We start from the raw sequence: 10428 nt of genomic DNA, 5'->3' as shown, positions 1-10428 counted from the left end.
TAACTGCATACGCAATACAAGAGGGTGAGATAAACAAATACATTAACTTTCAAAGTATTTCGAAGCCAGCATGGCTAATGGTAGCGACTCCAGCGATCGCAGAAAATGGTTTAAGTCCCATATGTGTTTTTCCTCTGATTCAACAGTCTGCTGAAGAAGTAAGAGTGTTCAAATGTGTGCGTGATCAAGGAAGGAAAAAGTTTATTTGTGGAAGATGTGCGACCAAAAAAAAGGTCCTGCACTCTGAATCTAAGATTTGTATTGGAAATTAAATACTAATATTGCCTATTTCAATGTTAGGTAATTGACCCGTGTATCCCTCACGTGGGACCCAATTCACACAATACTCTTAAGGATGAATAGGGTCATGCAGGGTTGTAATCTAAATGCTGTGAGCAAAAAATAAGTTAAATTTTCAAAAAAAAATATTAGTTGCTGGTAGTTATTTATTTAAGATCTATTTATAACTATATAGGTATAGAAGTGCGAGGCGAGTTTGGAAAGTAAAGCAAAAGGGATATACATCTAAGGAAAAATATCGTCTAAATCTACAGTTGATTTAGAGGGGATCAACACTCAGGCTATGTGAGAGCCTGGTGTTAGAAATAATGGCTGCGAGAGGTACATTTGTACGATATGTAAGACATAAGTTGAAAACACTGACAGTAAACTTGAGCCTTAGTCTTTCCGGAAACGTTAATCAGACAGTGCTGCGCTGAGTCTTCTAAGAGTCACGCGTGCAGGAAATGGCTGCGGCGATAAAGAATCCAGCCAAATGAAGCAAGAGTGACTCCCAAGACTGGTGTTTACACTTTAACTACGTTAAAATAAGAAAAATAGAAGGTCCTAGTTAATAATATGGAATATTGTTATACTGGTGCCTGTTTGCTCTCTCTTACAGTGCATCATTATGTGTATTATGAAAGTTGAAGGAGTCGTATTTTTTATTTTGAACCTGTCCCTTGAAGCACTGAGTTTCATGTTGTATAACTTTTATGGTATTAACAGATAACTTTACCGTAGTAAATGTACATTATGATATTTGTCCCTAAGCCTCTTAAATTCTCAATTAAGGAACATGCGCATGCGTTATCTATAACGTATAAGCGTCAGTTATTAAAAAAACCTGTATAACTATGAAACTAATTGCTCACTTTAAAAGTAATCTCTGTAGAAGTTGAGGATTTTACCCACCGACCTGGCAGTAAGGTCAGTGGCAACCCTGTAGAAGGTTGGCGGTTGCTGCAACAACCAGTCACTCACTGTATTCTCCAATTCAGCGTCCAAGTTGAACCGACAACAAAGTAGTGCCCGATGCAGCTCACCAAAGATGGCATAATCGCACGGGGACATGTCCGGATTATAAGGTGAGTGCTGGAGCGTTTCTCAAACAAATCTGAGCAACAGGTCCCGGACAACATTGGCCGTATGGTCCAGATCGTGGATCGTCCTGTAGTAACATCCTTCCTTCGCCAAGGAACCTCCGACTCCACTCCGCTACCTGCGACAGAGATAAAGAATGTTCCTCGTCCACCACCGTCGAATGACTGCAGTATATGGGGAACATTCTTCATCTTTGTCGCGGATGAAGGAGCGGGTGAAGGAGGTTCCTTCGCGAACGAAGAACGTCACTGCAGGACGATCCACCACCTGGACTATACGGCCAATGTTGTCCAGGACCTGTTACTCAGATTTCGGAGGGATGTTCTCTAGCATCCACCTTACAATCCCGACATGTCCCCGTACGATTATGCCATCTTTGCTGAGCTGAAACGGACACTGCTGCAAAGTCGCCGGCTCAATTTGAACACTGAGGTGAAGGATGCAGTGAATGACTGGTTTTTGCAGCAACCGCAAACCTTCTACAGGCCTACCACTGACCTACTGCCAGGACGTTGGTACAAATGCCTCAACGTCTAAGGGGATTACTTTCAAGGTGAGCACATAGTGTCATAGTTATACAGGGTTCTCCATTGACTGACGCTTATACATTATAAATATACACTTCATATGCACATGTTCCTTAATGGAGAATTTGAGAGGCTTAAACATCAATCATAATGTACTACTACTACGGTAAAGTTATCTGCTAATCAGATCCCACTTTAAACCGTAGGTCCAGTCCCAATTAGCCTTACTGTGCATAAAGTGGACTTAAAAAAACCAACTCAAACTTACCTGCTAATCACAAATCTGGAGTTCATCGGAGTCATTTCGGACAATGCTGCATGTGCACAGAAAAGAAGTTGGAGGACAGAATTATGGAAGCTACGATAAGAAAGATTTGGAGAATGTCAGAAAGATGTGAAGGCTGGAAAATCAATACACAACAGAGTAAGTAGACAGCAGTGACGAATCAGAAATGCAAGAGATCAACAAGAGAGAGACAGAAAGAGAGAGAGAGAGAGAGAGAGAGAGAGAGAGAGAGAGAGAGAACATGTCAGAAACCTGTAATCCTGTTCTAGAAGAGGATATGATGTGCTTGTAACATGCGTAATACGTACACAGATAACAAAAAAGAGCAAACACGAAATTATGTTGAGGCTGTAACTGGTGGAGCAGCAAGAAATGTTCATGATGTGAAATTTCTGTCCTTATAATAACAGTAGAAGAGTCTTTGTGTTTCCTACCGTAGATGATGAGGCTTCCATTGGAAAATATCAAATCATGCAGATTCTTTCAAAGCCGAAAGAGAAGAGAGGAAAATTCACATTTGGATATGATATTCTGAGACTTTATACTGGAAGCATGATTTAAGAAAGAACAATTAATCACAAACTGATGTGATTGTCTTGTTTAATATGCACATTATGTAATGGATGCTTGTATCTATGCATATATTTTGTCTCTACGTAGCCCTTTGCGTTTTTAAAAACTAATTTATGTCGGAAATCTCCCGTATAATGGTAAAAATTCAGACAAACTTTTTGTACAATTGTTTATCCGAAATCATCACAAAACGTGGGCTGACTTCGGACATCATATATGTTTTAATAAAATTTGATGTATGGCGCTAACATGGAATGTTTTATATTACTGTAGTTGTGTTCCCCATAAATATACCCCACAATGAAATAGCGTAAGAATTGTCCGTGCTCAAAAGCTTGTATGATATACTTATTAAAAAGTCACCAAAACGTCTGAATTACTCTAGATTACGGTACTTTAAAAGTTAAACAACATGAAACTTATTGCTAGAAAGACCAGATGTAGAATGAGAAGATACAGGGTGAATAGGGTCACTTTTGATATTCTTGATATTCTCTCTCCTAACACAAAACCAAACGAACTGATGGAAATGTTTCGATCTGGCAGTGAAGTTTGGAACTTCTGGCATCTAGGGAACGTAGAAACTGCCAGGGAGTAGGGTATTTGAAACTGTCAAGAAGTACAGAAAATACTTGTGTTAAAGGAAAGTAGAGAAGAGAAACTGTGTTTTAAAAATGCCTAGTGTATTTATTAGTGTTGTACTGTACTATATGCGATATTTTAAAGCTCCAACAATCGCAGAAAATGGTTTGCGTCCCATATGTGTTTATGATCTGATTGAACAAAGTCTGTCTGAAGAACCACAGGTATGCTCAAGGAAGAAGGAAGTTTATTTGTGGAAGATGTGCGAACAAAGAAAAAGTCCTACACTCTGAACATAAGGTTTGAATTAGAAATTAGATTATATAAATAATATTATATTAATATTGCCTATTTCAATGTTACATAACTGACCCGTGTAACGTTCACATGTGACCCAATTCACACAAAACTCTTAAGAGTGAATATGGTAATGGAGAGTTGTAATCTAACTGCTGTGGGCAATACATAAGTGAACTTAAAAAAAAAATAGTTGTTGCTGGCAGTTATAGTTCAAGGATCTATTTATAACTATATAGGTATAGAAGTACGAGGCGTGTTTGGAAAGTACAGACAAGAGGGATATATATCTGGGAGAAAATCTGTAAGACATAAGTTGACAACACTGACAGTAAACTTGATCCTCATTCTTTCCAGAAATGTTCATTAGACAGTGCTGAGCTGAGTCTTGTACGAGTCAGCGTGCAGGAAATGGCTGAGGTGATAAAGAATCCCGCCAAATGTGCAGTGCGGGTTGTGATGTCTAGTCTTTACAGGTTACGTACGTTCAAAAAAGAAAAAAGGTGGTAGTTAATAATATGGACTGGTGACTAATGTTGTTTGTTCTCTCTTACAGTGCATCAGCATATGTGTACGATGAAAGTTGCTGGAGTCGCATCTTTTCACTCTAAATCTGGCCATTCAAGCACCCAGTTTTATGTTGTTTAACTTTTGTAGTATTAACAGATAACTTTACCGTAGTAAATGTTCATTATGATAATTGATCTCTAAGCCTCTTAAATTCTCAATTTAAGGAACATGTGCATATAAGTGTTTATTTATAATGCATAAGGGTTATTCAGTGGGAAAATGACCACTCTGTACAACTATGAACTCACTATGTGCTCACCTTAAAAGCAATCTCTGCAGACGCTCAGGCATTTGTCCTCCCGTCCTGGCAGTAGGTCAGTGGAAGCCCTGTAGAAGGTGGGCGGTTGCTGCAACAACCAGTCACTCACTTACTGCATCCTTCACCTCAATTTCCAAGTTGAACCGGCAAACATGCAGCGCCGATTAAGACCACCAAAGATGGCATGATCGCAAGGGGACATGTCCGGGTTATAAGGTAAGTGCTGGAATGTTTCCCACCGAAATCTGAGCAACAGGTAACGGACAACATTGGCCTTATGTCCAGGTAGTGGATCGTACTGCAGTGACGCTCTTCCTTCGCGAGGGAACGTCCGACTCCACTCCTTCACCCGCGACCTAGATAAACAATGCTCCCCATACACCGCCGTCATCGACGGTGAATGTCTCGCGTACTAGCGCCTTCCACCACCAGAAGACGCACGACTGCTCGATGCTCTTCCTTACTGACCGCCACGATATACTGGACGGCAAGTCTCTGCACATCTGCACTTCACACGGCTCACACTAGCACTGCTTCACACAAGCGTGCGACTCGACTGCCATCTACCGGGCGACAACGGATTCCCCTCCCAGTGGCAGCAAGAGTTTCGTGGTGCCGTGGCATCTACATGTCGAAATACGAGGTGGCCTGTTTTCCAATGACAGGCCCTTATAATTCGGACCACCAACCGCCGCTGCCTCCCCGCCCCACACGGCACCAACTGCGGCGAGCACTCCCCCGAGCCACACCACCGCTACACCGCCCAACACGGCGTCCAGTTACCCAAGGAACCCACCCCCTGTGGCACATGAGGGTGGAAGTGTGGAGTTTTCACCAACGAGTGCTTTTCAGCAGCCGCTGGTGCCTACGTCCCCGCCGACTTGGGTTACGTCGCCCACCGGCCATTCACCCTCCGCAGTGCTGGTTCTCCCCCGTGTAGGCCTGGATTCCATGAAGCCCGTTTTGACCTGTGGCCCGTGTCCGAATCCGCAGGTGCAGCCCTCGCTCGAAGTGGGAATTCCTATGCTCTTTCCCGGGAGTCTCTGGAGCAAGCGAGCGACAACAAGTCTCTGCGCAAGTAGTGATTCCCTCTCTCCCATTCTCTAACGTTACGGGAGGCCTTGATCAACAGACAGAGTATAGTTGGGGAATGCTTTTCCGAGTGCAGGGATGGTCGTATGGATCAATCTGGAGACAATGACAATGCTTCAAATTATCTCAGCCGAGTGGATGCTTCCCTCAGATTTTCTTAACTGGAGGAATAGCATACCCCGTGCCCCCCCTCCCCCACTTCGAGCTCTAGGCGCAACACTCCAAAGCACCTTACTACCCGTCGAATCCCCGTACCGTTCTTCTCTGAATCTGCGTCACAGGTAGAGTTTGAGAGGAGAGGAGGAAGGTGCGACAAGTGCACCCTTAATAAGCCTTTAAATGCTCTCCCCGAAATAGGCAATAGTTAGGCTGGATAGTCCAATCAACTAACCGATTCTCTAACTATACACTGGTAATAACAGCAGACAATCTGCCTCCGATAGCGAATTGCTATCGACAATTGCACCGTTGAGTGTGCGGTTGACGTCTAAACTTCCACCTGGCGGGAGAAAGCGGCAACAGTGCTGTTCTTTAGCAGTTAAATCAGGACGCATTGAACGGTAGGGAAAAGCGACGGGAAACAAAACGGATTCGAACACAGATTTAAGTCTTGGGTCAAATGAGAGGGCCGTAGAGGAAACGGGGGTGGGGGATATTTACTGATAGGGCATTCTCATTTGATGTGTCGTACAAATTAAATAAATTCCTTTCCAGAGTGCATATTTGAGACAAGGCTCTTTTTGTTGTGGAGCTTTCTTGATTTTCGCTAATGGACACATCGACCGGTGTCGCCCTTCTCCATTCACACCCTTCCCCCACCCCCTTGTGGCCACGAGCCATAATCCTCCCACGGGGCGATAAGTCGGTGGTGGCTCCTGCGTTTCGAGAGGCAAATGGTTGCAAACTAACTCAGCGTCCACCACCTTCAAACCAGTGGCGTGCTCAGGGTTTTCGGAAGGGAGGGGTTACATAATCACTCTTAGTAGTCATATCTCGTTTTGTAATCCTATCCTCCCTTTAGCGTTTTCTTTAATTACCAGGCCAAAAGAAGGGTAATGCCCCCGACCAACTCCCCTTGGGCACGCCACTGTTATGCAGCAGGATTCTTGCTTCCGAACATGGAAGTTCCATTCTGACTGGGTGGAATTTGTCAGCATTCCGCATCTTTGTTAAGAAAACTCCGCCGTGGGACGGGCGGTCGATCAAACAGCAAGGTGGATCTCCAATTTTTGCCGCTTCCACCAAACCCTATCTTGCTGCCCCGTGGGGTTGACCCAGGACTTAAACCGAGCTTTAAGCCAAAAAAAAGCTCCATGGAACCCAGTGCCTTGTGGGAACTGTGGGCCTCACCCTCCCCTGCCCTTCCCTTCCCTCTAAGGCTGAGGAGACCCTTAGAAAATGGAACCCTAGTTTTTCCCCTATGGCCAAACAGGCCATTCATCGAGGGCGGGTTTTTCTTATTATTAAAGGCATAAATCTCTTCTTTTTTTTACGTCTAATTGAACCTGGAAAAAAATGTGTTCATTTTCAGTTTTATGGAAAACGATAATAAACAATATAGCTATACCAGTTCCACAATATTAATGCTTTGTTAATTGCCAACACACGAGAGGAATTCAATAAAGGTTTTTTCTAATCCACTTCCAGTGTCCGTATGGGAATTAGAGTGCCCTTGGGAAAACTCTTTACACGTGTTATAATGCAATTTGTAGCCACGAAGTAATAACTGTTGTTGTTTGAGGGATGTAAAGTGTGACAGGTTCTTCTTCCTGAAAAGCAACACACCCCAAAAACTTTCCCAGGAGATGACGACGGTGTATGACCCAGATCCCCTATTCTGTGAGGCCATAAAGCACTGAGTGATTGATTTGTTGTTTTAAGTCCACTTTATGCACAGGAAGGCTAATCGGGACTGAACCTACAGTTTAAGTGGGATCCGCACCACTGTGCCATGTGCCTCCACCAGGTACCGAACCCGGGACCCTTTAATTAGAAGGCGACGACGTTACCACTAAGCCATCGGGGGTGGGGGGTCATAAAGCACTGGTATAGGCATTTCTAATGCCTGTGGGGAAAGGGCTCCTATTCTCGGGAGACCACTGTCGGCCATTGAAACACCCAGGCTGCGAAATCACTGAACACTGGTGGACGAGAGGAGGACCTTAATGCACACGCACGCACCAAAATAATGTTTACATTATTGAGGAGGATTTTATCTTAGCGTCCACTGGTCTGGTCTCGTTCTCGTTCCAATTTTTAAGAAATCGTCTCGGTCTCGGTTCTATCACTCTTTTCCAACACTAACAAGGACTTTTATCCTTTCCCTCATAACATATCTTGCTTTCCTGAAAGTGACTGTATCTCCTGCACGCCTAGAAGGGTGTATCACGTGTCATGTTGAATATGAAAATCCACTTCGCCAATTGAGTTGCACATTTAATAACTAGAGGAATTATATAAATAAAAATCAATTCTTACCTTCTGCTCGTACAGTACTCCTCTTGCAAGGTGTTGTTTATTCTGTTCTCCTATTTCATTGGCTTCTGAGGAGGCTTCGAAGTCGTGAAGTCGAACTTCATGCGTCACCACTCTGCCACTCCTCTATTGGTGGCTTCTCTTTCCACTTGTCGAAGCCTTCAACTGTCATCTGAGAAACAAAAATGCATTCGTTTTACTATCACATTTCTACCACACTATAATCAACAGAAGAAATTGAGCAAAATTGAGCTGTTATTGTAATGTTTTGCATCAGAATATACATTAAATTATATACACGTTTATATTGTTCAAAAAAACATAACTTCTTAATATTTCTTCTTACATATGGTCAGTCTTCGAAATATTTATTTAAATCCTCCAAATTACGGAAGGGAGAAAAGCAATCACACAAAATATAAGTTTATCCACAAAAAAATAAGCAGGACCAATACAATTAACGTACGTACTATGATTGCTACACATGGGAACAATTAGAATAATTTTAATTAAATATAAATTTCAGGAGCGTTTTACCAGCCACCAAAGAAACACATTAATGAAGAAAGGCTATGGCTGGGTGAAGCTTCAGAAGATTCTACTCAATCGTGGACGGGATGAACTTCGAGGATGGAGCCCGCGCACTCATGCAGGATTCAAGAATTGGGAAGTTGAAGCCCAACATCCTGCTCATGGGCTACAAGAGCAAGTGGAAGTCCTGCGAACCGGAAGAAATGATAACATACTTTAACGTTCTGCAGTAAGTACTCTACTCATATTGCTTGAAGTTGGTTACTTAGATAGCATTTATAGATATCAAGGAAAATTGTTTCTGATGACTTCTGCATGTTCGAATTTTGGAATAAATAGAGGTCGAAACGGTGTAACAGCTCCAAAAACTATTTCAACATTTTGCTAGAAAAAACAGTTTTTCACCTACCAGTGTCTAAGACAGAAGTGGAAAATAATCTCAAAATCCTCCTCCGTATAAGTATTTCTGTGATAATATTGCACGTGAGTAGGTGAGGCACTTAGGTTTATTGGTTCCTCTGCATATGTATTCGGTGAAGAAGATTCACGTGAGTAGATGAGGCACTTAGGTTCATTGGCGCCTCTGTATATGTATTCGGTGAGGAAGAATCACGTGAGTAGGTGAGGCACTGAGGTTCATTAGCTCCTTTGTATATATGTATATATTCGGTGAGGATGTTTCACATGAGTAGTTTAGGCAGTTTGGTTCGCTGACTACCTCTGCACAAGTATTCGGTGAGAAGTTTCACGTGAGTAGGTAAGGCACTTAGTATTACTGGATCCGTCCCTATAAGCCGTTTGTGAAGAAGGTGCACGTGAGTAAGCGAGGTATTTAAGTTTATTGGCTACTAAGTTTTTGATAAGGAAGTTGCACGTGGGATGGGGAGGCACTTAGTTTCATTGACTCCTCTGATATAAGTATTCGGTGAGGAAGTTGCACGTGGGTAGGCGAGACCCTTAAGTTTATTCGCTCCTATGTACTCGATGAGGAAATTGCACGTGGGTGTTTGAAGCGTTTAGTTTTATTGGTTCCTCTGCATATGTATTCGGTGAGGAAGTTTCACGAGAGTAGGTGAGGCACTTTGGTTCACTGGCTCCGTTTGTATCAGTATTCGGTGAGGAAGTTTCACGTGAGTAGGTAAGGCACTTAGTTTCACTTGGTTCCGTCTGCATACGTATTCGGTGATAAAGTTTCACGTGGGTATTTGAAGCGTTTAGTTTTATTGGTTCCTCTGCATAAGTATTCGGTGAGGAAGTTTCACTTGAGTAGGTAAGGCACTTAGGATTTCTGGATCCCTTTGTATAATCATTTTGTGAAAAAGGTGCACCTGAGTAGGCGAGGTACTTAAGTTGATTGGCTACTAATTATTTGATGAAGTTTCAAGTGGGTGGGCGAGGCACTTAGTTGGCTTCACTGCATAAGTATTAAGTGAGGAAATTTCACGTGAGTAGGTAAGGCACTTTGGTACACTGGCTCCCTCAACTAAGTATTCGGTGAGGAAGTTTCACGTGAGTAGGTAGGGAACGTCGGTCCACTAACTTCTCTGCATAAGTATTTGGCGAGGAAGTTGCTCGTGTGTAGGTAAGGCACTTAGGATTACTGGCTCATTCTGTATAAGCATTTTGTGAAGAAGTTTCACGTGAGTAGGCGAAGCACTTAAGTTGATTTGTTACTAAGTATTCGATGAGGAAGTTTCACGTGAGTAGGTGGGGCACTTTGGTTCAGTGGCTCCCTTTGCATAAGTATTCGGCGAGGACGTGTCACGTGAGTAGGTAAGTCACTTAGGATTACTGGCTCCTTCTGTATAAGCATTTTGTAAGGAAGTTGCACGTGAGTAGGCGAGGCACTTAAG

General features: G+C 42.9%; 1 protein-coding gene across 1 annotated transcript in view; it reads left to right on the top strand.

Moving 5' to 3' along the window:
* The first annotated feature begins 8661 nt into the window (after positions 1-8661).
* Positions 8662-10428, top strand: part of LOC145985475 (bumetanide-sensitive sodium-(potassium)-chloride cotransporter-like) — a 30725-nt gene continuing 28958 nt past the window's right edge. Inside the window, exon 1 of the mRNA XM_083119548.1 lies at positions 8662-8804. Coding sequence (XP_082975674.1) covers positions 8662-8804 — 143 coding nt within the window. The remainder of the gene's footprint in view (positions 8805-10428) is intronic.

Source organism: Lepisma saccharinum, chromosome 3, assembly GCF_977018435.1.
Source record: "Lepisma saccharinum chromosome 3, izLepSacc3.1, whole genome shotgun sequence".
Classification (NCBI taxonomy): Eukaryota; Metazoa; Arthropoda; class Insecta; order Zygentoma; family Lepismatidae; genus Lepisma; species Lepisma saccharinum.
This window is presented reverse-complemented; position numbering and strand designations above follow the sequence as displayed.